The 27,179-nt window shown below is 38.1% G+C and overlaps 1 protein-coding gene across 15 annotated transcripts in view; it reads left to right on the forward strand.

The window, feature by feature from the left end:
• Nucleotides 1–27,179, forward strand: part of CEP128 (centrosomal protein 128) — a 449,960-nt gene that overhangs the window by 357,822 nt on the left and 64,959 nt on the right. For 12 of the 15 annotated variants that reach the window (XM_021941917.2, XM_021941915.2, XM_021941920.2 and 9 more), the window contains 2 exons: nt 6,900–6,949; nt 18,353–18,442. In XM_021941917.2, coding sequence (XP_021797609.2) covers nt 6,900–6,949; nt 18,353–18,442 — 140 coding nt within the window. Of the gene's footprint in view, nt 1–6,899; nt 6,950–16,270; nt 16,295–18,352; nt 18,443–27,179 lie in introns of those variants that run through there. The other 3 variants (XM_021941923.2, XM_021941922.2, XM_021941926.2) reach the window with 2 other exon arrangements.

The following is a 27,179-nucleotide window of genomic DNA, read 5'->3' on the forward strand; positions in this document are numbered from 1 at the left end:
ATATTTAAATGTGATTTAAAAATATAATGAGAGCAAATACATATATGATGCTTCTTATATACCAAGCACTATTTTAAGTGTTTTACAATATTAACTGAAAGCCCAACACATTTGATTGTTGTTTAGGTATTTGAGCTAATATAGTCATATTGTTATACCTTTATTCTATTTTTCTTTACTAGTACAATAAAACAGGAAAAACGTTTGCTGGCAAATGTTATATTAAGCTGAGAAACTAACTGTCATTCATTGAAACAGATTTTGTGTTGCTGTTTGATTTTGTGAAATCTTCTGTATGCTCTATATTGAATATATCTTGCTGAAACAACTGTCTTCTTAAGTGTCTAGGTGTTTGCTTTCCATCATAGCCATGTTTTTAGATGTTGTCTTCGAAAACTGAGGAATCTTAACATGGACAGTTGGTAACTGTAGGTCTTCCCACAGATTGTTGATGTTACACAAGTGCTTTAATGACGTTTTCTTCTGTTTCTGTTTGGAGAGGCATTAGAAAATACATAGGCATTGGAATACTGTGTCATTTCAATACAAATCTTGAGAGTCAAAGCACGGCAGTCACTTTGGTGTAAAGAAAAAAAAAAGTACTCGACCCTGGTCCAATTCAAAAGCCCTGGGCTCAGATTGATGCACCATTAACTAGCTATGTGACATTGACAGAGATATTTGATCTCGGAACTCAGTCCTCCACTGTGTAACCCCAGGACACTAGATTAGATCAGTAGCTTTCAGTCAGGATAATTTGGAGCTTTGCGGCTTCACCATGCCACCACAGGGGTCTACCTAAGGATAGGAAGGAGCTTGGCGGGCTGGCCCCCAGGCTCTCCACTTCTATTTCCTTGAAAGCAGCTCCTTCTCAGCTTTTTAAATTACCTATTTATAATTTACATTAGAAAGTATATATGATTTCACTTATAAGACAGAATTGTACTTCTTTAGGGGAAAAAAGGAACCCTACGATTAGATTATTTCTGTGTTCTCTTGTTTCTAAAATGTCAATGATTCCAATAACTGGGTAGCTAAGGAAGAAAAAGAGAAACTGACTATTATCTTTGGCATGTAGCTAATGTCTTGAGTATCTGGAATGGAATGGTAGAAGGCTAAGTCCATCATTTATAGGCTCGTAAGGGTTGTATGTGCTGCTTTATTTGATGAATTTCATTATATGAAATTATATGACTGCCACTCACAAGTAGAAATAGCATAAATTTACTTTTTAATAAAATATTGAATTATTTGGAGAATTTGTATTATCTATTGTGTTTAGTAAATTCCGGGACACATAGAATAACACTGGACAGGAGCACTGAATTACAGTAAGTTACAAGAGCCAGAGCTAAATGCTTTTCTCTAAACTGCAATCAGTAACTCAACATATTCTGCTGCCAATGTTACTCTGTCCAGTGCTGTTGTTATAAATGTTGCTGTGTCAGAAGCCCCTGTTTCTATAACTTTCTCTCCATTATCAGCTGGGCTGAGTTATAATACGGATGAGGCATTTTATAGGAATGGCTAAAGAAAAAAATAGTCATTTCCCAGTTTGATCTTCAGTCTTCTTAGGAAGGTTCAAGTTACTAGATGGGTGAGTTGCTCATACACACCTGGACATGACTCACCTTTTAAAAATAAACAAACAATCTATCTGCTTCTTGGTTACCAGAAACCAAAATCAACGTTAAAAAGTGTCAAACCTCCTTTAACAGCCAGATCACTGGTTGCAAAGACTGCAGAGGAAGAGATATAAAACTATCTTAGCCAAAAACATGGTTGTGATATATTAACCCTACGTGTGCCAGGGAAATGTAAAGCAGAAACAAGAAAAAACAGGACAACTGGATTATCCAATTCTCATTCATGATGTTCTGCTTTTTTATATGGCTTTTTCTCCCTCTAATGACTTTATGTCATAATGAGTGAGTATCAGCTCATTTAAAAAATTGGGGCCGGGTGCGGTGGCTCATGCCTGTAATCCCAGCACTTTGGGAGGCCGAGGCGGGCAGATCGCAAGGTCAGGAGATCGAGACCATCTTGGCTAACACGGTGAAACCCTTTCCCTACTAAAAAATACAAAAAATTAGCCGGGCATGGTGGCGGGCACCTGTAGTCCCAATTACTCGGGAGGCTGAAGCCGGAGAATGATGTGAACCTGGGAGGTGGAGCTTGCAGTGAGCCGAGATCGCGCCACTGCACTCCAGCCTGGGCGACAGAGCAAGACTCTGTCTCAAAAAAAAAAAAAAGGAAAAAGGAACCAATCCAAGGAAAATACACAGGACTGCTGTCCTTTTTACCAAAGGTCTTTCATTAACTAGTGTTGATGGAAGCAAATTTCACCACAGCAACTTGCATAGTAGTTGAGTTGCTATTTGTATGGAACAGCAAACCAGAGAATAATAAAAGAAAACACGAACATGTCAGTGGTGAGCAAGGCAGCAGAGCAGCCCTTCAGCTCTTTTCATGCTGATAAGAACAAACAACAAGATTGTTCATTATAATGAGGGATACTAATCACACTCAGTTATCACAGTATTAAGTCACTTCAACTATCTAGGGGTCTCACCTATATTCTCTCGTGTTTTGTCTGTTTGCAGTAGAGTGGTGCTTCTCAGCAATGCCCAGTAGCCATATTTCATCAGCACAGGTTAATAACCCTGTTCATCATTCCAAATGCATGTGCTTGAACAATGCACCTAACGAGTGAGCAGTGGCATACAACAATGGTGTAGGTGGAGTGAGCAATTTTGGGGACATAAGTTAAATATCAAACATAGAAAGGCAGTAGTTAAGGAGAACATGGATGTAAAATATGGATGGGCCAGAGGCAGTGGCTCACACCTGTAATCTCAGCACTTTGGGAGGCCGCGGCGGGCGGATCACTTGAGATCAGGAGTTCAAGACCAGCCCATCCAACATGGTGAAACCCCGTCTCTACTAAAAATATAAAAAGTAGCAAAGCGTGCTGGCTGTGGTGCCTGTAATCCCAGCTACTCAGGAGGCTGAGACAGGAGAATCGCTTGAACCCAGGAGGTGGAGGTTGCAGTGAGCCGAGATTACGCCACTGCACTCCAGCTTGGGCATCAGAGGAGACACTGTCTGAAGAAAGAGAAAAAAAAAAAGTCATGGACGCCCTGATTGTTGACTTGACGTCAGAGAACTTTTAAAGCAGGTCAGAAGAATACAGACAAGTGTGTATTTTATTTTTAAGTCAGTATGAAGAAGGGTGCAATTAAGTGTTGAGAGGTACAAATGCGAGCATGATTAAACAGAGCAGGATGATAGGAGAGCAAAATTCTAGAAGTGGCTTTGTACTAACTAGGTGATCTCAGCCAAACCACCTGCATTTCTTTGAGTCTCATGTCTTCATATATTTGTTGTAGGATGAAACATTTTAAGGTGGACTAGAAAGTTCTTCTCAACTCTTAAGTTCTCTAGGTTTCTGAATAGAGATAAGAAGGTTCAATACAACCACATCCCTGGAGACTTTAAAAAATGGCAGTAATCCAACAAAAGCTAATTTAAGAAAAAGAATAGAAGAAGAATTATGTATTGAAAGTCCAGGAGGTTTGTGGGCTTTAGTCAAGGGTGGATGTAGTCCTCAAGCAATTCTGTTTCTTGGCTCTTATGTCTTCTTTGCCGGCCTCATTGCTTAATAAGTTTCTTCAACATAGTAGAAAATACAGACTTCGAAACGCCAGGGTAATATAAGCTGTGGCTTCAGAAGGAAAAAATTTCTCTCCTGGTATCCATATTAATCCTCTAATAGGACACCTCTTGTGTTGCTTAGCTCATATGTTCGGGGGGATAAGATGCTCTGACTTGCTAGCTTGGGCCATGACCTACAGCAGGAAAGGTTAGTTAGGCCTCTTGACCAAAAGTTTCATGGAAATCACATGGAAAAGAAGAACAGGAGTTCTCAAAGGAAAGATATGTGGCACAAAGGGAAAAAAAAAAAAAAAAAAAAAAAAAACCCAAAACAGATGTCTGCTTATACCGTTTATACAAGATGGCCAGTCAGGGAGAATATTTATTTAAAATTTAAAATGTATATATTTAAAATGCCAATTCTAGGAATTCTTTGGTTGTTTTTATTCAGCTATCCCAAATCAAGCATTGTCATTGGCATCAGATTTGTCGGAAGAGTAGTATGACCCGTATGTATTTGGAGAAAACTGAGAACATAATTTTTAAGTTCCTATAATTTTATGAGGTTCTGTGAGTAGACTGGACTTCTTTCCATCTGTATTTTATCAGATGAGTGAGTTGTGTTTGGCTGCATAAAAGATCTGATACTCATTATTGATCCAGTAAGTTTTATCTAAGGTGTTTGGAGTTGCCATACTAAGTTGACTCTGGAGGAACAAGATTAGTTTTCTTTTGTGATTGATGAACCCCACTATGTATTACTCCAGTTACACTGCACCATTAAACAATGTAATTCATTACAAAGGGCCCAGCTCTGAGAACCTCCTAATATCCAGAAATAATGGAGCTAAGTAGCCACATCCTCATAGGAACACAGCAGTGATCTTATATCTCACAAATATTGAAGAGAGTTGGGGTAAGGACACAGTTTACTGAAACCAGGTGGTGTAGAACTCTGTTTTGTTGGCCTGCCTGATGTCCGTTGTTCCTTCCGTTACAGAACCCTAATTTTGCATTTGGAAACTATTCTTTCTATTCTTAGTCCACTCCTTTTGGGATTATGAATGAAAGTACTCCATACTTTCCCCTAGCCAAGCAGTAGGCAAGAGATCTAAGCTAGGCTCAGTAGCTGTTCTCTTTATGCAGTTTCATCTTGAGTAGAATGACATAAAATTTAGAGGAACCCAGAATAAAATGCTCATTAGCTCATCAGCTCATCCTGCCCACATCTCGACCCAGCCAGACCTGCTCTAGTTGTTACTCCCTTCAGATTTGGGATCCTCTTTTCCAGGGTATCTATTTGTTACCTCTATATCCTTCTAATAACTTCTAAGTACATGTTATTCAATTAGCAACTCATTGCTATCAGTTGGCAAGTCCCAGGTACCAAACCACTCCAGAATTCCATTTATTTAGTTCTTGGTTCTGTGAGTTGGAGTTGACACTGGGCTCAGCTGGGTAGTTTGTCTGGTCTCAGTTGGGTTTCCATCTCAGTCATCTGTAGTCATCCTGAGATCGACTGGCCAACTCTGCTTCTGGGCATTTCCTGGCTGGCAGCTGGGACAACCTGCAGGGTGACAGAGGTGGGAAGAGTCCTAGACCATGTGTCTGTTGTCATCTAGCAGATTGGCCTGGTCAGATGTCAGTGACAGGGTTCCAAGTGAAAAAGTGGAAATGTGTGAGGTCTCTTAAAGCCTCAGTCCAGACTGAAACAGAGTTACCTCAGCTATATTGTACTCACCAAATCAAGTCAGGAGGCCAGCCCAGATGCAAGAAGTGAAGCAGATGTGCATGGCCTCTTGATGGAAGTAGCTACAAAACTGCAATGCAAATGAGTGAGGATGCAGGAAGAGGAATGATTGAGGGCACTTAAACAATCTTCCATACCCCAAGTTGGTTTCTGTATCTTATAGCTAAAGAACCTGATATGCCAATCAAAACCCCTTTAAAAATACACGCTAAAACACTGGCCTGCTCTTTTTACTTTTTGATGTACCTGATTATAGGAGGTTTTGGGAGCAAAGTCAGTTCCTCTACAGCATACAAAATAGAAACAATCTCTTATCCTTAATCCCAGCATATTGTGTCTTCGGGAGATTGCTTACCTCTTGTCTGTAACCCTCTTAGCTGTGCGGCCTCAAAGGGTCATTACCGTCAGTTCTGTCATCTGCCAGGTCTCCTGAAATTTTGGTGTACACACAGTTACAACACACCAGCATGACTTTGTCACTCTACTATATGACTGTTTCCTGCTATATCTAGTATAGCACTTGCTAAAACATTTGAGTTTGCCTTTCTGGGATACATATTAGGCTTCTCTAATGTATGTTTTCCTTTTATGTAACAGCCTCTTGGTAAGCTATATCAAAGAGACAGTAAGGCAAATACTCATATTAATATACACTGCTGTAGGTGTTTCTTGCCAGTTTTCATCCAAGTTCTGACTCAACCTAGTCCTCTTTAGGTTTGTGAGATATAATAAGATCATAGCACAAGGTGGTATAGCTGCAGGCAGAAAATATGTTTTCTTAATAACAAGTTCATAAATTAACGTAGGGCACTGAGACACCGTGGCTGTATACATGCATTAAGACAGAGCTCTCTTCAGTTGACGACCTTCCCTTCCAACCACTAATTTCTGTGGGATGGTGCCAAACTCTTAGTCAAATGTATCTTCAATGCATCCCACCCTCTCAATGTGAAACAACAATTAATAAGACTTTATGAATGAGGTGGTGTTCCACTTCCATTAATAACACTTATTATTCCAGGGTGTTTTAATTTGGTTATAAAAATTGACTCTAGGGGCGGAACTTGGCTCGGGAGCTTATTTTAAGGGCAAATGGTTTGTTTCTAATTTTTCTTTCAAAAGAAAAAGGCTTTTCTTTTTTTTCTAAAGGAAATTTTATGTAGCGTTTAGTTATACAAGCATGAGACGAAAATTCCTAAAATATTGGTATGATTACAGATTTTTAATTAATTTACTATTATCCTTTGGTATGTCAGGTAAAGCTGAGAGACGTCTCAGGGCTTCTCAGCTAGCTTGGAGTTGGCAGGCTCCAGCACGCTGCATGTCATCAGTTGGGATTAGAGGGTGTTTCTTTTACATTGCTTCTCACACTTCAACATCCAATTCTCTTCTCAGGCAACAGTTTATACAAGCTACTGGCTGAACTGCATTTAATGATAAGAGGCAACTCATTTTTACATTGTATTTTGATGGATATTTTACTTTCTTATTACAGATCTACTGGAAGAGACCCAAAGAAAAGATGAAGAAATGGGATCTCTGCAGGTAAATTCTTAAATAGGGCAAGACTCCTTGGTATGAAAACATTTGTTTTCTGCTCTTTTATCCTTTATTGTTGTCATATTCATGCTGGTATAGCAAATGGGGTGACAAGGACAATGTCAGAACTATAAAGTTGGAATTTGCTTCCTTTAGATCAGTGCTTCTGAGAGCAGTGATCTAAAGCAGGAAGCCAAATCAGCATCTATGCTACTTTTGATAGGAAATTTTATTCCTTGGTATAGCATAACAGGAACTGCAGCATTAGGAAATCAAGACAGTATGCCTTCATAGTCATTTCCCTCAAAACAGGACTGATGAATGAGGATGAATTCATGGAATCTACATTTTCAAGTGAAAGTCAAAAGTATTCTGACCCCATGGGTGTCATCTACCAATGACCAACCAATTAACACATAAATAGAGCTTAAGATTGCCTTATACAGCCTTTCAATTCAGTAGAGGTTTATTCACATTTCTTGGGCTGGAAAATTGTGTTAGAAAGATTCCACTCGAATTTTAATTGACACTTCCGTGAGCAATGGATGTTAAGTTGACATCTAACAGAAGTTCTCTCTTCCCTTCACATTGGGCTAACTTACAAATGGCTAACTCAAGTGTCTGTCTTTATTAGGGGGAACATAATCAGTTATATTCCCATGACAGAACCAATTCACTTAATGTCACGTTGGGGATTAAGAACAGTAAATACTTTGGACATTTAGAGTTCTTCATTGGCCTGGAGCTACAAGGCAAGACTGGAGAGTGATGTAATGAGCTGGTTTGAGTGCTTTACGGGTAAAGATTTTTGCTTTTGGCAAATGAAAGATAGGCCACATAAAGTCCAAAGAGCAAGGGAAATGTTCTGTGATTGGGGATTCTTCTACTTGATGGTATATCCATTAAGAGAAAATTATATAATTGATCTGAAAATGCAGAGGAAGCATAGTTTATACATCTAATAAAAATGGGACATGTTAACTGCGGTTTTGTACAGATTAGATTATTTTAACATCTTGTACTATATTCAGGTATATATATGTTAAAAAAAAAAAGAGCATTGGTTGGTCCAGTCTGGGGCTAGGAAGAATCTCAAGTGTATACTTGACCTGCCTATCTCTGTGAAACTAATATCAGCAATGCTTGTTGTTACAAAAAGCGTAGCTCTTTGTACACTAAATGTGTATATTGAGAAAGTCTTTTTAGGCATTGTGGTTATGTGTTGTGTTTACCCAGAATAATATATATAAACATACTTATTAAGTGTATATCTGGCCTTTTGAAATGGCAGCACAAGTAATTTTTTCTTTCACAGTACAAATGTTGGAACTAGTAATCTCATTAAATTTAATAGCCTATGTTGCTTCTCAAATGTTTATTAAATACTGGCAGCATTTTCTACTGAAATGTCCATCCAGTGCAATAGAATGCACCAGCCAACTAGCTATGGACATTTATAGTTGGAGAATGTGTAATTTGATGTCCCAGAGCAGAAGAGTTAAATGTTGACACTTTGTAGTGGTAACTGGTGCCTGATATTAACACTCTATTATGAATAAAGAAGGAACTCTCGGAATGTACAAGAGTACAGAAGCATATCACAGAAAGCCTTTAATGTTAAAGGTTAGAGGAAAATCCTTGGAAAAGTGCCTATATTCCTGATTTCTGTATTCACATATGAATATCAGAGATGATAGTTTGGAGAATACTATTCAAGTATACAGGCTGAAATCCTACAATGACACAATAGTACCTGGCTCTGTTTCTGATTCACTGGGTAACCTTGGATAACTCAATTGACTTTGCTGTGCCTATTTTCTCATCTGTAATAGAAAATCATAAAATTGTCTTCCGGAAATGTTTAGTGTGGATTAGATGATCCCAGAAGGGAGAGCTAAATATTTAATTCCAATTTACAATGTTAGCACATCCTCATGTATCCAAATTGGAGTCAATTTTATTTACTCATTATCATCTTATAATTACGTATAACAGACATTCTGCATTTTATGCTATTCCCCTTAGGGGTAGGGGGTATTTTATTTAGCTCTAAACCCTTTACAATTTCCTATAAATGAGGTACTCTATTTACTCATTGAACAAACACTTACCATCACCAATTCTGTGCACACCACTGTACTAGGTGCTAGGGATACAAAGGTAAGCTGTGTATACTGGATGGCTTCTTGCCCTCTATGTTACAATTAGTGAAGACTATAAAAATCAGTTTTTATAATAAAATGCTCAAAAATCATATTAAAGGAAAAGTATAAGTGACTGTGGGAACATATCATAAGAACATCTGTCCTTGTTTGTCATAGGTAAGTATAGGTTGACAGAACTGAAAGGGAATTAAGTACAGTTGAGGTAGGTTAAACTGGAGTGGGGTGGCAATCCAAGTAGGCTTCCCAGAGAAAGCCAATGTTGGAGTGATAACTAGGAGTTAGCTAGGCAAGTTTACAGTGAAGATAAAAGTTTTCAGCAGTGGAAAGGATAGGGGAAGGCCTAGGGTAAAAGAGCGCAGTTTCATGTCTAAGGAACTGAAAGTTCAGTATATTGGAATATAGCATCTGAGAGAGGGGCAGCAAAACGAGAACTTTTTAAGTAAATGGAGGTCTAAAAGACCTTGTGGAGGAGTTTGGACTTTACCTTCAGTATATGAGAAATTGGAAAAGGGTTTGAAATAAGAGAACAATATGGTAAGTCTGCATTTTAAAGAGATACCTGGCTGTAACGTGAAAAATAATTAGAGGCAGGCAAGATTGAAACCAGGGAGACCAATTAAGCAGATGTTTGTGAGACTCTCGGCAAGAGATGATGGTGACCTGGATTGGGTGGCATCAGAGAGCATGAAGAGGAGTGGGTGACTTCTTACTATGTTTTAGAATATGAAGTCCGTGGAACTTTGAGACTGGTTGTTAGGAAGTAAAAGGGAAGGAGTTAAGAATGATGCTTGGGTTTCTCGATTCAGCAGCTTCACAGATAGTTGTGCTCGTCAGTGATATAGGAGGAAGTTGATCCTTTTAGTTTTTGATATTTTGAAATGTCCAGGAGGTAATGTTAAGGTTGGTTCATATGAGTCTGGAGCTCAGAAGGTGTTTGATCTGAACATGCAGAATTTGATGCCATCATATCTGTTATCCATATCATAGGAATGATACTAAAAGTCATATAGCGAATGTGAACTCCCAGGGGAAGTATTTAGAATGAGGAGAAATGAAATCCTAGGCCAGAACCCTAGGAAACACCAACATTTAAACAACAGGCTAAGGATGAAAATCTTGCAAAGGAATCTAAGACATAAAGGAAATAATTTCAGGAACACATAGTGCTATGAAGTTTAGCAAAAGAATATTTCAAGGGGAAGATCATCAACAGAACTGAATAAATATTTGTTAAATTCTTGGATCCATTTAGCTATGGGGTTTAGGTTTCAAAACAAAAATTTACCTTTCAATGAACTGTAATTTCCTATCATACCTGTCAATCAACTCTCACATCTTTCACTTTTCCGGATGTCCACTACTTAGCACAGTGCCTCATCTTAGGTACTCAGTAATTTTCTGTTTACTAAATAAACAAATGAATGCCACCCTACTGGTCTCTTATTTATATAGCTCCTATTCCCGGGTCTCCTCAAGATCCACCCATTAAAAAACGCCACCAATCCCTGTCCTGTCCTAGAGTTCATTTTTTGTTTAAATTTTTGAGGGAGAGACATCCAAATTCTGCCATTCCTGTACAGACACAGACACACACAAACACACACACGCACACATACACGCAGGAGTAATTTCACATGAGTGGTAGTAAGCAGTGGAAAAGGATAAAACGACAGAGGGAGCGGAGCCGCAGGGAAGAGAGCATTTTCAGTCTTAAGGGGAATCACAAACAATGGAGACAAACATGTTTGACAGTGATTTTTACAATACAGCTTGTAATTACCAAAATTCTTCACTGGAGCTTAACATTGTCTGGCTCCTTTTTGTGTGTGTGACATTCATTTGCAGTTACATTGTGTACTGCTCCTCTTAAAAACAAAGTATTGTCTTTGACCATAAATGTGTAGTGCAGTATGAGTTTGCATATGAGTTTGAGCTACATTGAAACAAGCAAATCCCTTTTTCATTCCTCTCAAGATCAGCCGAAACTTTAAAATAGACACACAAGGTAATCCATTTTTCCTGATTTAGTTGAATTGTATTCAGTGACTTGACACCTTGCTGGTGATGGCTAATAGTGGTAGGTATTGCTGCTGTTTCGTGTTTTTATTTTTTTAAATACCAGTCTACCTGGTTCACCTTTCCGGATGTTGCTTTCTAAATCCTCAAATGCAACGCACATGGAGAGTTAGTATCATGCTTAGTTATGAAAGCTTCACGGTGGGTCCTATGACAGTCACTAAACAGACTATCTGCAAAACTCATGTGCCCTTACTCATATGATAACTTACTGGTCATCTCTCTTTTCATTTTATTTGAAATGAGTCATTCAGTAACTTCCAGTCATCTCTCTTCATTTTATTTGAAATGAGTTAAAACTAGATGATTATGAACATAATTTTTACTATTCATTTTCCTTTCATACTAAGCCATTGGTAGGTTATTTTGTGTCAGCACAACATATAGATATTGTAAATTAAGGATAATAATAATACTGATTTCATAGGACTCTTGAGAGGATTAGCTACCATAAGAAATGTGAAAATTTTGGTGCCTGACAGGTTGTAATAAATGTTAATTCTACACAGTGACTGTTTACACCTACTGTGTGTCAGAGATGATGCTGCATGCTTAGGGTCAGAGAAGGTCTCTGCCCCCATAGGGCTCCTCCTTCCCTCTTCCGCCACCTTCTACCCTTGCCCTTTCTCTTACCTTCCCCCTGCCATGGTCAACTCTGAAATTCAAATTCATATTTTCGTCAGATTATGCTGAAGGAAGTAGTATTATGTCTTTGGCCAGCTGCTAAATATAATGAAAAATCAAAAAAAAAAAGTCATGATATGGCAATAATTAAATGGATTATTGGGCTACATGTGAATATCAATCTCATTATTTTAGGAGGAGAAGGGAAACATTTTAGTTGTAGAACCTGTAATCTAAATGTTGTCACAAGTATTTTTGGACCCATTATTTGGTATCATTATTAGAAATTTTATTAGAAATGAACTAATCCTTTACTTAATTTTTAACAATGGGTTTACAGATTTTGTATATATACATGTATGTGAATATTTCATATAATATATAATAGATTTTAATTACAGATTTATATATAATATTGTATTATATAAATCTATAATAAAATATATAAAAATATATACAATCTTGAATATATATATTTAAGTTACCGATTTTTCTGAGACATTCCAGAAGCTCTGCCTGAAGGATATTAAATGTCATTAGTGCCGTGCTGTTTTTCAGATGACCCATAATCGTATTTAATTTCTCTATCAGTTGACTTTGAAAAATAGTCTGGAATCTCCCACTTGAAGGGTTTGATTTTCTTTTTAGTACTGTTTCTTTTTAGTACTGTGGAGGGACAGGTGTTAGATTTTGTTTTTGTGACCTCAATAGTGCTTAGGCAAAAACATTTGAAATGAGCAGTAAGGAGAAGAGAATCTTTTCCCCAGGCATTATTTATTTCAGCTACTTATGGAGTAGCCTGTGGCAACACAGTGTTTCAAGGGAAAAAATAGAATATACCTTCTTGGTTCTTTTGGAACAAACTTAATAAATATTAATATTAGGGTATTATAATATAAAGAATGCCAGTGTAGAGTTGTCAGGCACAACAGTTGGAGATAAACTGGGCAGGAAAAACCACCAAAGAATGCGACTGTCATTAGCAAATAAATTACCCTCCCAGAAGCTGGCAAGATAGTGCATGAACCTCTCAGTACCCAGTAGATGGCTAATCCCCCTGGTAAGGAAACCATGTGAGAAACTGGGCTATGGATCGACCAGCTGGATAATTTCTGTGCTTTTGCTGTCAGTCTTTTCTGCCAGACTATAGAGTGCCCATAACCAGTACTTTCAGAGGTTGCAGGTGGAAATGCAGGGTGGGGCAGCTGCGAGTCTCTTTTAGAGTTCCCTCAGAGTTGCTTTAGAAGGATGAGGGTGGCGGGGAACGCTCTGCTCTCCCGTTGGATCTCAGAAAGAACTGAAGTAATTCATTTCCCCAGAAATTCCCGTTTTCTTGGGAGATACTAAAGTACAGTTTTGGAAGTCTTGATTTGAATAAATTGATAAATTGGGATTAACTGTTTAAGGTTTCATTAAACTAGAAAGTAATACAGTCGCTACCCACTCCTAAGATGACTCGTGAGAGTTATGACAGAATTTTTATCTTTCTGGAAACCAAAATGTAATGCATACCCAGGTATTCTTCTGAAGGTGCATTCCTCAAAGCCGAGGCAAATAACTACATTTCTCTATGTCTTCTTCTGAAATGTGATTTAAAAATAATTGTTCTAAGCAATGGCATAAACAAAACAAGATACAGTGTTGTGAGGATGGAAGGTTGGGCCACCCTTTGCCACTTTCAGGCAGAGGCGACTTAACAGCTCATTTAAATCTCTATTTTCTCCAAAGGTGAACAGACTTACCAAACCTTCAATTTGGTACAAAGTTCCACCAGAAAGAACACATTAGCAGTCTGCCTTGGAGTCAAACAGGGTCTCAGCCAATTAGATTTACACCTTTCAATTTACTGGGTCAAGAAGCCTCATGAGAGCAGGGACCCACTCTCAGGAAAATGGATTCCACGGAAATTTTAGTGATCATTAAACTGTGTCACTCTGTTTTACCTGAAATTTGCGACTTAATATTAACCCCAAATTTATGACAGTATAAAACTGAAAAATAGAATACCCTGTGAAAGAAGTATTCTTGTGTCTGAATATATCGAAGTTGATTGACTAGGTCATTTTCCTTTGAGAATAAAAGAAATATAAAAACGTGCCTGGTTGTGTTTATCCAGTGGGATGAAAAGCACAAGTCGCCAGGACTCAGCAGTCTCCTTGAATTAAGCTTCTAAAAAAGCTTCTAAAAAAACACACATCATTTGGAAACATTGTTAAAATGCAAAATCAAAGCATAGTCTTTGAGCTCAAAAGCCCAAATATTTCTCTGTGACAGAAAGTTGATTTTAAAAGTTCGCAGTAAAAAAGGTTGGGCGAGGTGGCTCATGCCTGTAATCCCAGCACTTTGAGAGGCCTAGGTGGGTAGATCACCTGAGGTCAGGAGTTCGAGACCAGCCTGACCAACATGGTGAAACCCCATCTCTACTTAAAAAAAAAAAAAAAAATACAAAAAATTAGTCAGGCGTGGTAGCCCATACCTGTAATCCGAGCTACTCGGGAGGCTGAGCCAGGAGAATCACTTGAACCTGAGAGGCGGAGGTTGCAGTGAGCCGAGATCGCGCCATTGCATTCCAGCCTGGCCAACAGAGCAAAACAAACAAATAAACAAACAAACAAAGTGACCTAGGTGTGTTTTACAGAATTGGTAAATTCCTCCCACCGGGGGAAGATGATTTGACGCATCTTCATACACTATCCCCTTTACAGCTGACTTTGGGAAAAGCAATGCTTCCAGAAAACATACCTTGGTTCAACTGTCAAGAGTCTGAGCTCTGGGCTTCGTGGACATTGGGGCTTATGTAGATAGCAACGTATGTTTTCTTGGTTTTTTTCCAAATCTCAACACAGTATGATGTATCAGTCTTAAGTTTATCTGGGAGTTTTTGCCAGTCTTGAGTCAGTGGGCACCCTGTAATTTGCGGCAATCTCATTTGTGTTGCAGAGCATAAGTGATCACTTCAAGATCATTCCCCATAATATTTTACAGTACATTGCTTATACCTGTCACAGCACATCCCTAGACAGACCTCAAACTTTGGGCAAATATCCATGTTAATCCATGTTATCGTCTATCTCTGGGTAACAATGACAATTGTGAAAAGCAATATTCTAAGTAATGACTACAGCGTGCAACAGATTTGGAAATAAATGCTCAGCAATAATACCTTTCTAGTTGAAACACATTTCCATTGACTCATGAAACAAATCTCTGAGATCCTAAGTACTCATAATACATGATTAAAAGACACTGTAGTTCTCACTTCTAAGGCCATCTCCCTGCCTAATCTCTAGCTGATTTTCCAGAATATACAGAAACACTGCAGAGGATTTCCCCAGTCTGGGATCTTGAAAACTCACTTATTTTATGCTTCAGTCTACTAACAAATACTTATTTAGCATTTGCTAACTCCCGTCAGGATTGTGCTAAATCAGCCCAAAGGGTGATAGTCTGTGTGTCAAAGGAGAGGGAAAAAGTCACGCATGAAACCAAGCAATTCTTTGTGTCATACACTGTGGTAAAACTGCTAAATTTATGTAAATTATTACTCACAACAATCTTCCAAGGTCCATAACTACTCTTCTAATTTTATGGATAATGTCGCCGAGACTCATAGCTTCCTCAGCCAGTAAGTGAGAGAACTAGTACTTGTTTTTGAACTTGCTTGACTTCTGTTCTACTATACGTAACTCAAGAGCAATGAAAAACAGAATCTCTTCACCTTTCTTTTTTTGTTGTTGTTCTCATTGTTTAAGATCCTGGCCTCTTTTTCTTTCAATTTCTTCCATTTTTTTTTTTTTCCTTCTTCTTCAATTTCAGTTTTCAACCAAGTTCAAAATATTCTGGCAAAAATTAAAGGCAACATTAGAATGTTTCCATAAATTTTAAATTGTGCAAAAAGTGTAAAACTAAAATGAGCTGGAAAAATGACTAATAAGCATCTCCTCTTATACTTTTTACTTTTATTATAATCAGTTGATTATTTTACTTTTTAAAAATTGATTCTAAAGTGCATTCCTTTTCTAGAGTCTCCGCATTACACGTACTCTTCTAGATTTAATTTGTTAGAAGTTTAATGTTTACTTTTAAATGTGTGAAGTCTTATTAGCATGTTAATAAATAACGTGTAATGCCTGTTAGCAATATTTCTGTATTTGCCCATAAAGTAAAATAGAAAATAGTACCTACAAGAGATTCCATGCCTTTACTACATTCTGGTTGTAATAGAAATCCCTAGTTCTCATTTCACTGTGAGAAAAGAACTAATAAATTGGTCACGAATGAAACAGGGATTGAAGCACAGAGGCCACCATATATGGTCTCAGTGGTGAATCTCAACCCCTGCAGTCCAGATCCAAAAAAAAGGGGACCAGCACAATATAGGTGTCATTTAGCTGCAGAATATTACAGCTAATTAAGTTTAGGTCTTTGCTTTCCTCAATCCTTTCTTGTGCTGTTTTCCCAGTGGTATTGACTGCATGTGCTTCAGCTGCCCTGATGTCAGACCCAGAGTAAGTAAGGACTTGCAACTTACTTAGAAAAGGCATATGGCAACAATATAATATCCCCTTTATTATATAGTGAAATAAATATAAAAATGTATACAAATAATTTTTTTATTTGGACATTAAATTTTATTGATACAGTATGTTTTATTACACTGTTACCTAATGTCTGTTAAAAATGAGGCTCTGGAAGTCTGTTTTGGCATACTTTAAGGAAGAGGCTCCAGAGCAGTTACCCAGTGCATCCCTTAACCTCTACCATGCAAAACCACAAAATCGCCCTGATGCTAATAAAAAAAAAGAATTTATTGTCTCTTTGCTCTTAAAACCTCACTGTATGCATGTGGTATTTCCATTAGTTCCATTTTGCTGAGCTGTTAAGTAGAAAAATACACACACACACACACACACACACACATACTCTCTCATGATTTTTAATTTGTTTTTGAGGTTAGTATAGACTGTTTTGAGTCAGATGGAGCTGGATTACAGACCAGCACCCCCTCCCCACCCCCCATATTTAATCACAACGTGAACTTCAACACACTTAATGTGTTTGAAGTCTATGTTCCTGACTTTAAATGAGTGAAATTAATGGTATCCTCCTACTGGAAGTTTTTGTGAACATTAGAAGTAAGAACATATGGGTCAGGCGCAGTGACTCACACCTGTAATCCCAGCACCTTGGGAGGCTAGGCGGGTGGATCCCCAGGTCAGGAGATCAAGACCATCCTGGCTAACATGGTAAAACCTCGTCTCTACTAAAATACCAAAAATTAGCCAGGCGTGGTGACACGCATCTGTAGTCCCAGCTACTCAGGAGGCTGAGGCAGGGGAATCGCTTGAACCCAGGAAGCGGAGGTTGCAGTGAGCCAAGATCGTGCCACTGCACTCCAGCCTGGGTGACAGAGCAAGACTCCGTCTCAATAAAATAAATAAATAAAAAATAAGAACATATGTTAAAAGTACCCAATTGCAATTTTGGCAATTAAACTTACAATAAATAGTTTTGATTTTTATGGTACTGATAAAAATCAGATAAGTCAGATAAAGGGATGTTTTCATTAATAGGCATAACACATACCAGTGTCCCTTTTGTTCTTGAAATTAAAGAAACCCATTCCTGTCCCAGGATCTTTGCATCTGCCTCTCTCGTTAATACTGTTCCTTTAGTTCTTTCAGTGGCTGGTTCATTTCCATCTTTTAGGTTTCAACTCAAATGTTACCTCTTCGTAGGGATGTAAGCTGACCAACCTGTCTAGGTAATTTTATGTTATGCAATATTATTATTGCTTTGATGGTTTTCAACCAAATAAACATGTAAAGACCACTTCCAGATAATGGGCCTATAACAACAGGTGCCTGCCTGGACTTTGCTTACCTGCTTTAGAATGAACTAGTTTAACAGTTAACTGGCATAGGGAGAGTCTAATAAGAATAATTTTTTGAGTTTTTCCTCAAATAATAAATTTCTGTTGGTAGAATTTGAAATAATTTGGTAAAAGGAAAGGAATTATAATTGTGAGTAATCAGACTTTTCTGATCTCCTACAACCACACTGTATCAGCATTCCATTATCCACAGGTAAGGTTGTGAGTGCTGAGAGTAGCTGTCATTACCAGTGAAAACTGTCCAGGCGGAGCTGTTAACAAACTCTCATCCAGTTTACTCCTTCATTTCATAGACTTTGGAATTTAGGATCACTTAACTTCCAGGGATGATTTTGAAACCTATATAGTTGAAGATGCTTTGAGCTAAATCACTACTCTTTACAGTCCTGAAAAGTAAAATGTTTTAAATTTAAAGTAATAATTTCCCTAAAATTTGTGACTTTAATTTGGGTAAGAATTATTTGGGGGACCGTTTTAAAAGTACTACATCATATCATTTTCTCTAAAGGCAGAAATTTAGAAGTTTGTTTGAAATTATTATAGTCAAATTAGTGCTGTTTTTGTAGCTATTATTGTTTATAACATTTTCAATTACTTTAAGATGATAGAGCTTTCCAAGTCTTTTTCATAACTCACATCTCTCTCAAACAGCCGAAGCTACTGTTTAAACTTCCACCTTGGGAAGATGCTAGTCAGACTGCAGTGAGAAATCAGAGTGAAGCTCAATTGGAAGAAAAAGCAGTTAAGTATTTCATAGGAATATTTAGGATATTTGGAACTGAATAGTTAACAGTTAACACACATCTGCTTTATTTTAGTGCATATAGGATAAGTCAGCCTTCATGTATGCTTCCCAGAAGTGCAGCTAAAAACTTAGTTGTTGGGTTTTTTTTCCCTCGTTGTTCTTAGAAAGAAGAGTGCACCATTGATAATCAGAGGGCAGATAATCTGAAGTTACTTTAAATTATTTAGCTACATTTCCCTTCTTACCTGTGCGTGTGTGTTGGGAAATGGAGATTAATCTCAGTTAATCTGTTTTAATCTCAGTCAAACTGAATTAAGAAGCAAGAAAAAGCTACCCCATCTCAGCCATTGTATTAGTTTAAGACTTTCTGCTTCGACGTTGATCATCCTCATCAGCGGTCCCTCTAGTGTAGAATGCTGAGAGGTAACTGAACACAGAAGCACACAGAAAGAATATGGGAGTGACGGGAAAGAAAGAGTCTCCATTACAATGTTCCTTGTGCATTAGTTCCTGTCAGTGACTCTGCATGTAAATTATGTTGTGGATTACTGGAATTGCCCAAAGGTAAGTCATTTAATTCCCAAGGTGGACTATTTACTTGTAGCATTTAATGACTCAGCTGTGTGACATGCATCATAGTCAACAACCCAGTGCTGTAATTCAAAGACTCAGGAGAACACGGCGTGGGAGGAAGGATTCTGTGGTTATATGGGTTTCTCTGTAAACTTTTTCACCTAGAAGCCCAGGAGATATGTGCCCTTCGGGGAAACAAAGGAGATGTCAGCCTCAGGGAGTCTCATTAGACCAGCTATATTCAGTGGCAGTCAGATGCAGAACCCTTTGTATACCTGAAAATGAAGCGTACCCTCTTATTTCCCACAAGTTCTGCATGACACAAGCCTGCTCGTAAATTAGGCCATAATCACTCTTGCAATATGATTTGCATAGTAGTTCAGAGCATATTCCATTGATATTTGACTAACCTCACAACTGGCATCATGTACTTTTTGTTTTAATGTAAATCCTTGAAAAATATAGTGTGCCGGTTTCTGAGTTGTTGGCCTTCTCCTGGTACTCCTCAATTCCTCTTTCTCCATCTTTTTGTGGGGACAGTTAGCATCTGAAATTGCACTGGTTGTCCTTTGCATTGCCCCTAGCCACCATTATAGTCTTTATTTTATCTGCAAATAATCTTTAGTTGTTCTCCAGTCCAGATGTCACTCGCCTTTGTTACCTGTTACCAGCAGTTTCACTGGAGAATTTGACAGTCCCTGGAGAAAGATAATTCTGTCCCTTGCCCTTCATTTTGTCTGTAGTGATATTCTGTAGCACACACCTATGTAGCACATTACATTGTGCTTTAAAGGAAGAATCTTGAAATGATTATTTTAAAGGAAAATAAGAAAAAGAAAGCTCATTGCTTTGCTTTGTGATTTGAAATTTAAAGGGTAGTCTCAGAATTTTTGGTGTCAGTTTCATACAGCTACCTAGAAGTACTTACAGGGATTTTAAATAAAACCCTACCTTGCCTCTCAGGCTGTATTTTCCAGTCTGAAATCTGTCCAAGCAAACCAATAGACCCCCATTTCTGTATCTTTCTCTTCATCTTCTTTCTTTACCCCACTTGCGTTCTTCACCCCACAAACCCATACACATACCCCACTTCAATATAAATACAACCGCAGCCTTTCCTGAACAATGTCAAAACTGAAGTATAATGGTCAGTAATCTCCTCGTAATAAAACCACAAACTAAAACACCAACCAGAGAACACAGCAGAAGAAAGCTACAGAAGAACAACTGGCTGCCCTCAGGTCTCTGACAAGGCACTGGTAGTAAATGAGAGAACATATTGGAAATGTGGATCACCCACTTTGAGTCTGTTTTTAAATCTATCAGAGATTTGCCACACCCAGGTTGAAAATCAGGCAACAAGAACCATTACTGGGCCTCCCTGGAGGCTAGAACATGACATATCACTTTAAATTGGCTCTTCTTCCTAAGTCAAAACGTTGGGTTTTTTGTTGTTTTTTTTTTTTTTTTTCTTGATAACTTTTCAGACAAAATCTTTAAGCCTTGCTGTTTTGTTTTGTTTTTTCTTCATTATGTGTGTTGTGTTATTTTAGACGCTGAGTAGGTTGTTTGAAAAGGCACATAAGCAGCCAGTGAAATGAATTAACAGAAATTGACTACAGGTATCTAATGATGGTTACAGTGAACACAGGATGATTGGGAAACCAGTGCAAGCTGCTCCAATGCCACCCATCCTGAAGTGTTTGATGTATAGACTAACTTCTTTCACTGACTTGTAATGGATAGCATGCAATTTTATATATAAATCACAGATGCATTTAGTATATTCAAAGCCAACTTATGCTATATTTTAAAGCTTTTTTGATGTTGCTACATTGAGATAGTGATTTTTATCTCTGTTTTGTTTTAATTTTAAATCACTATATGAAATGCTGACCTTTTGTGTGTGATGATTAATCAAAGCCTTTTCCTTTTCTTTTCATTATCTTAAAGTTTGGCAAAGAATACTATTTTAAATGTATTCAAATAATTACAAATAAAATGATTTCTAGCTCTTTTAATTATTTAAGAATGACTGACAAATTTTCTAAATGTAGTGGATTGTCATGGGGAAATGCTGAGGAGAAAATATATACATATTTGTGTTTCATTCTATAGGATTTATTTAGGAAGTAGCAGGTAAAGTGTGAGTGTGGATTAAACAGAGTTGACATTGGAAGGAAGAACGCCATGCAGTGGTCTCTTTGGGCGAAGCTGAGTGGCTTTTTCTTCCAGAAGACAGGCTTTGTATTTTACGATAGTGATGGTAGGGAGTCCTCAATGTGGGTATGTCCATCATGGTCCCTAAGTCCCAGAGAAGTTGCCAGAATTATTCTATACTCTTCAAGCTTCTAAGACCTGGAAAAAGTAGAAGACTCTTGGTAGGTTTTTATGCCAGTGTTATGCTTTTTCATATGCTAATGATGTATTTAAAGCATTCTTGGAAAATGCTGATTATGATAAAATAAAGTCACTACACCTTTCAACTGTACTCACCAGAGGCAGAAGAATTCTTATTATTTAGACCTATGAGCTTCTAATTCATCTCTGAGATGTGATGGATGAATCGATATGGCTGATTAGCTCAGCTGAATCAAATAAACTTTTAATGATTAGATATTCTGATAACAAATGATCCATTTAATGCTCATTTCCTAACAGCCTACAAATATTTGCTCATCTCCAGTGATACTAATGAATTTGCTTTGGTCCATTCCTAAATTCTAAAGTATACTTCACTGTGGTAGTAAATGAATATATACAGCTTAAGGCTAGTTACAAACTGTATCCACCCAATGGGTTCACCTTGCCAGGTGCTTAGATAGAGCCTATTTATCAAGACAGGGGAATTGCAATGGCGAAAGAGTAATTCACACAGAGCCGGCTGTGCAAGAGACTGGAGTTTTATTACTCAAATCAGTCTTCCCAGGCATTCGCGGATCAGAGTTTTTAAAGATAATTTGGTGAGTAGGGGCTCACCAAATTACCCTTAAAAACTTGGGAAGTGGGGAGTGCTGATTGGTCAGACTGGAGATGGAATCATAGGGGGTTAAAGTTAGGTTATCTTAATGTCTTCTGTTTTTGGGTGGGAGGGCAGAACTCGTTGGGCCAGATTACTGGTGTGGGTGGTGTCAGCTGATCCATCCAGTGCAGGGTCTGTAAACTATCTCAAGCACTGATCTTAGGTTTATGCAATAATGATGTTATCCACAGGAGCAATTTGGGGAGGTTCAGACTCTGGAAGCCAGAGGCTGCATGACCCCTAAATTGTAATTTCTTTTTTCTTTTCTTTTCTTTTTCTTTCTTTCTTTCTTTCTTTCTTTTTTTTTTTTTTTTTGGAGACACTGTTTTGCTCCTGTTGCCCAGGCTGGAGTGCAATGGTATGATCTCGGCTCACTGCAACCTCCACCTCCTGGGTTCAAGCAATTCTCCTGCCTCAGCCTCCCGAGTAGCTGGGATTATCGGTGCTTGCCACTACGCTCGACTAATTTGCGTATTTTTAGTAGGGACAGGGTTTAGCCATGTTAGCCAGGCTGGTCTCAAACTCCTGAACTCTGGTGATCCACCTACCTCAGCCTCCCACAGTGCTGGAATTACAGATGTGAGCCACCGTGCCTGGCCTAAATTTCTAATCTTGTAGCTAATTTGTGAGTCCTGCAAAGGCAGACTGGACCCCAGGCAAGAAGAAAGTCTTTTCGGTAAGGGGCGGTTATCAATTTTGTTTCAGAGTCAAACCATGAACTGAATTCCTTCCCAAAGTTAGTTCAGCCAACACCCAGGAATGAACACGGACAGCTTAAGGGTTAGAAAGAAGCAAGATAGAGTCAGTTAGGTTTAATTTCTGTCACTGTCATAATTTCCTCAGTTATAATTTTGCAAAGGTAGTTTCAAAACCTCATTAACCTCAAAAGTTAAAATACATCTTTTTATAGTATACATGCTGTAGGCTTCCCCCAAAATAATTTGTATATTGAGGGAGACCTATATCATATGACTTCTCCTCACCTGATCTGTCAATCCCAGAACAAATTAAAACATGATGTGTAGCCACATGATTTTTATTTAGAAAGTGTAATATTCACTTATTGGTAAGAACAGCTATTAGCGCCCCTCCATTGTCATTCAATGTCTATGCAGTGACTACATGTACAGTCATTAAGAGTAAACATTTTTAAAAATATTTGTGTCAATTTAGGTGTTTCGTGAACTTTCCCTTTCTTAGAACTAAAGAATAATAGAAAAGGGACTATCCAATCACATGTAAACAGTAGCAGCAAAACAGGCTTTTTCCCAGAAAGCTCTTTTCTTCCAAGTATTTGAAGAAAATTTTTCCTTTGTTTTTTGTTTAACACTTCACTCCTACTTAGAATTTTACATTTTTACTTCTGCCCTATAAGAGCCCTTAGTTATAGTCATAGTTGTTTGTTTCTTTGTTACTGAGGTTATTTATCTAGGCATGTTTCATAAAGAAGAAATAAATACATTTAGTGTAATATAATTTATTTTTATAATATTCTTATGTCTTATTTTAGGTGTTTTTATTTGGAATAAAAAGACTTGGGCTGAGAGCGGTGACTCACGTCTGTAATCCCAGCACTTTGGGAGGCCAAGGCGGGTGGATCACGAGGACAGGAGATCAAGACTATCTTAGCTAACACAGTGAAACCCTGTCTCTACTAAAAATACAAAAAAATTAGCTGGATGTGGTGGCACGCACCTGTAGTCCCAGCTACTTGGGAACTGAGGCAGGAGAATCACTTAAATCCAGGAGGCAGAGGTTGCAGTGAGCCGAGATTGTGCCACTGCACTCCAGCCTGGGCTACAGAGTGAGACTCCATCTCAAAAAAAAAAAAAAAAAAAAGACTTGGAGGCCTATGGGTAGGCTTCAAAGAGTCTGCATTACCCCAAAAAAATATATAAAATTATATATGTGTGTTGAATATAATGTACATTTTCCTAGGGAGAATGTCAAGTTTTATTAGACTCTCAAAGTCTATTACTACAAAAATAAGAGCCACTGATTTATTAAAACCATCTGAAATAGCATGGAAATATCTTCATTATTTCCTGGAGATGGTCTTCCCTCTCTACTTCTCCTACCTCCTAATGCCCTTTCATTGTTCTAGCAATGCTTTTCTTTTCAGGATTAAGTCTTGGGAGCATGTTGAGAGTGGGGTTCAGGGATTGGTGGTTTGGAAGTGTGGGTGGAGTAATGAACCTGCAGGTTGAACTTAAATCTGTTTAAATGAAAATTGTAGATTAAAGAAAAAGGGGAAAAAATTACAAAGGCAGCTCTGGGTAAAATGGGAGAGGTTATGGAGATATAATTTATTTTGTTGTAATTATATGTTCATTCTAGGACATATACTGGCTTTTTCTTTTTTAATCATGAAGCATATCAAAGCTACAATAATGGCCTGGGTATGGTGGTTCATGCCTGTAATCCCAGCATTTGGGGAGGCCGAGGCAGGAGGATTGCTTGAGCCCAGGAGTACAAGACCACCCTGGGCAACATAGTGAGATCCCATCTCTACAAAAAGTAAAAAATAAATTAGCTGGGTGTGGTGGTGCACACCTATACTCCCAGCTACTTGGTAGGCTGAGGTGGGAGGATCACTTGCGCTTGGAAGATAGAGGTTGCAGTGAGCTCTGACTGTGACACTGCACTCTAGCCTGAATGACAGAGGGAGACCCTATCTCCAAAAAAAAAAAAAAAGAAAAAAGAACACTGTTGTAGGCTTATTTTCCATTGAGAGTAATGATACACAGTAGCATAATTTTTTATTTAAAACAGTGTCAACCATAACCACTTAAGTTTTCAAAATGCATTTTTTAAATTTTAAAATCAAATAAGAAGTTCATAAAGACTAGCAATAATTTCTCTTTATTTACAGTCTACAGTTGAGACTGAAAACTGTAATTTAGACAAAATCAGTAATTTACTACAATGGCTGGTATCTTATTAGCTGTTGTTGACTGGCATATTGAATTATTGAAAGTCAGGTTAATGAACTAAATTTTCTATTTCTCTAATTTCCTCGTGTTTTTTGGCATACAATTTTTTTATTGAAAGCTATCTCAGTACCATTTTGGAATAGAGCAGGTTATAGGCAAACAAACATAACTAAAGTGGATTCAAATATATTTATTTATTGCACTTTGGGAGGACAAGGTGGGCGGATCACGAAGTTGGGAGATCGAGACCATCCTGGCTAACTTGGTGAAACCCCGTCTCTCCTAAAAATAAAAAAAAATTAGCCAGGCGTTGTGGCAGGCACCTATAGTGCCAGCTACTCGGGAGGCTGAGGCAGGAGAATGGAGTGAACCCGGGAGGTGGAGCTTGCAGTGAGCCAAGATCACGCTACTGCACCCCAGCCTGGGTGACAGAGTGAGACTCCATCTCAAAAAAAGAAAAAAAAAAGTGTATGTATGTGTGTATATATATGTGTGTGTGTGTGTGTGTGTGTGTGTATGTGTGTATATATATATATTTGACCTTCATATTTCAACAAAATGGAGTTGTCTTGACCATTTGAGTCCATAGTCACAAAAACTAGGCACATATTTCCTTTAAAATAAAAAATTAAGTAAAATGAAGGGACTCATACACAACTTACAACACTATCAGTTTGTCTTTGCTAAACACTAAGATATGAATTAGGACAGACAGTTTAATTCTGTTCTGTTTTGACATTATATGAAAATTTAAAATATTAAAAGCAGCTCTAGGTATGCTTTTAAAATACATCAATCTTAACTAATAACAACCCACAAACCCATGGTATAAGGAAAACTTAAGGCCCAAATAGGGCTGTAAATATTTTCAGCCTTCCAAGATGGTTCATATAAATATGATACTGCCCAAAGGCTGTTTCTCTCTGTATAAGGCATCTAATGAGGTTCTGTTCAATCTGCAAAGGATGTTAAAGTATTGCTGAATGGTTTTTGTCCCAGATGCACAATGAATAAGATGCCTGGCAACAATAGATCAAAACCCCCTTGAGGCATCATACCCATGTATTATGAAGTGCTCAAATGTGACAATATACAAGTCACCAACAAAATAGCAGTTATTTTATGAAAATTATGAGGGTAAGGGTGAGGCCCTCTTAAGTATGCCAACAAAATGCAATTAAACAGATTATATTGCTAGAAACAGTCTGCTTTGGGCTAATTTTGCATAATGTATTCATTTAATTCATGCCCACATAGCCAAATGTTTACAGGGTGGAAATGTTCAACTGTTTCCCAGTCTGATTGCTGGAAGTTAGTTCGCAAAACTCTTTAGAAGTGAGCCCTCTATTTCATGTGATACTGAGAGAATGCCAGTAGGGGCCGAGTTCATTCTGCTTCTAAGTGTCATAGGTCTATGGGGGTCCCTGCAGGACCACAAGAGACCTGGGCTGAGTCATTCTGTGCACCATTTTTCTCTCTTTACTTCTTGTATTAGTCAACGTTCTCTTAGAGGGACAGAATTAGTAGGAGATATATATATACACACACACACACATGTATATACACATATATACACACACACATATATACATATATATACACACATACATATATATATATAAATGGGAGTTATTAAGTATTAAGTTACATGATCACAAGGTCCCACAGTAGGCTGTCTGCAAGCTGAGGAGCAAGGAGAGCCAGTCCAAGCCCCATAACTGAAGACCTTGGAGTCCAGTGTTCGATGGCAGGAAGCATCCAGCACAGGAGAAAGATGTAGGCTGGGAGGCTAGGCCAGTCTCCCCTTTCATATTTCTCTGCCTGCTTTATATTCACCAGCAGCTGATTAGATTGTGCCCACCAGATTAACGGTGGGTCTGCCTTCCTCAGCCCACTGACTCAAATGCTAATCTCCTTTGGTAACACCCTACAGACACACCCAGGATCAACACCCTGCATCCTTGTATCCAGTCAAGTTGACACTCAGTGTTAACCATTACGCTTCTTTAGATGATTATTTTTAAAAATCCAGATTCCACATATTTCCTCTAGTTCTTTTATTTTATTTTTATTTTTTTTGAGCTGTAGTCTTGCTTTGTTGCCCAGGCTGGAGTGCAGTGGCATGATCTCGGTTCACTGCAACCTCCAACTCCTGGGTTCAAGCAATTCTCCTGTTGCAGCCTCCCGAGTAGCTGGGATTACGGG

The sequence above is a fragment of the Papio anubis genome, chromosome 7, assembly GCF_008728515.1.
Source record: "Papio anubis isolate 15944 chromosome 7, Panubis1.0, whole genome shotgun sequence".
Lineage (NCBI taxonomy): Eukaryota > Metazoa > Chordata > Mammalia > Primates > Cercopithecidae > Papio > Papio anubis.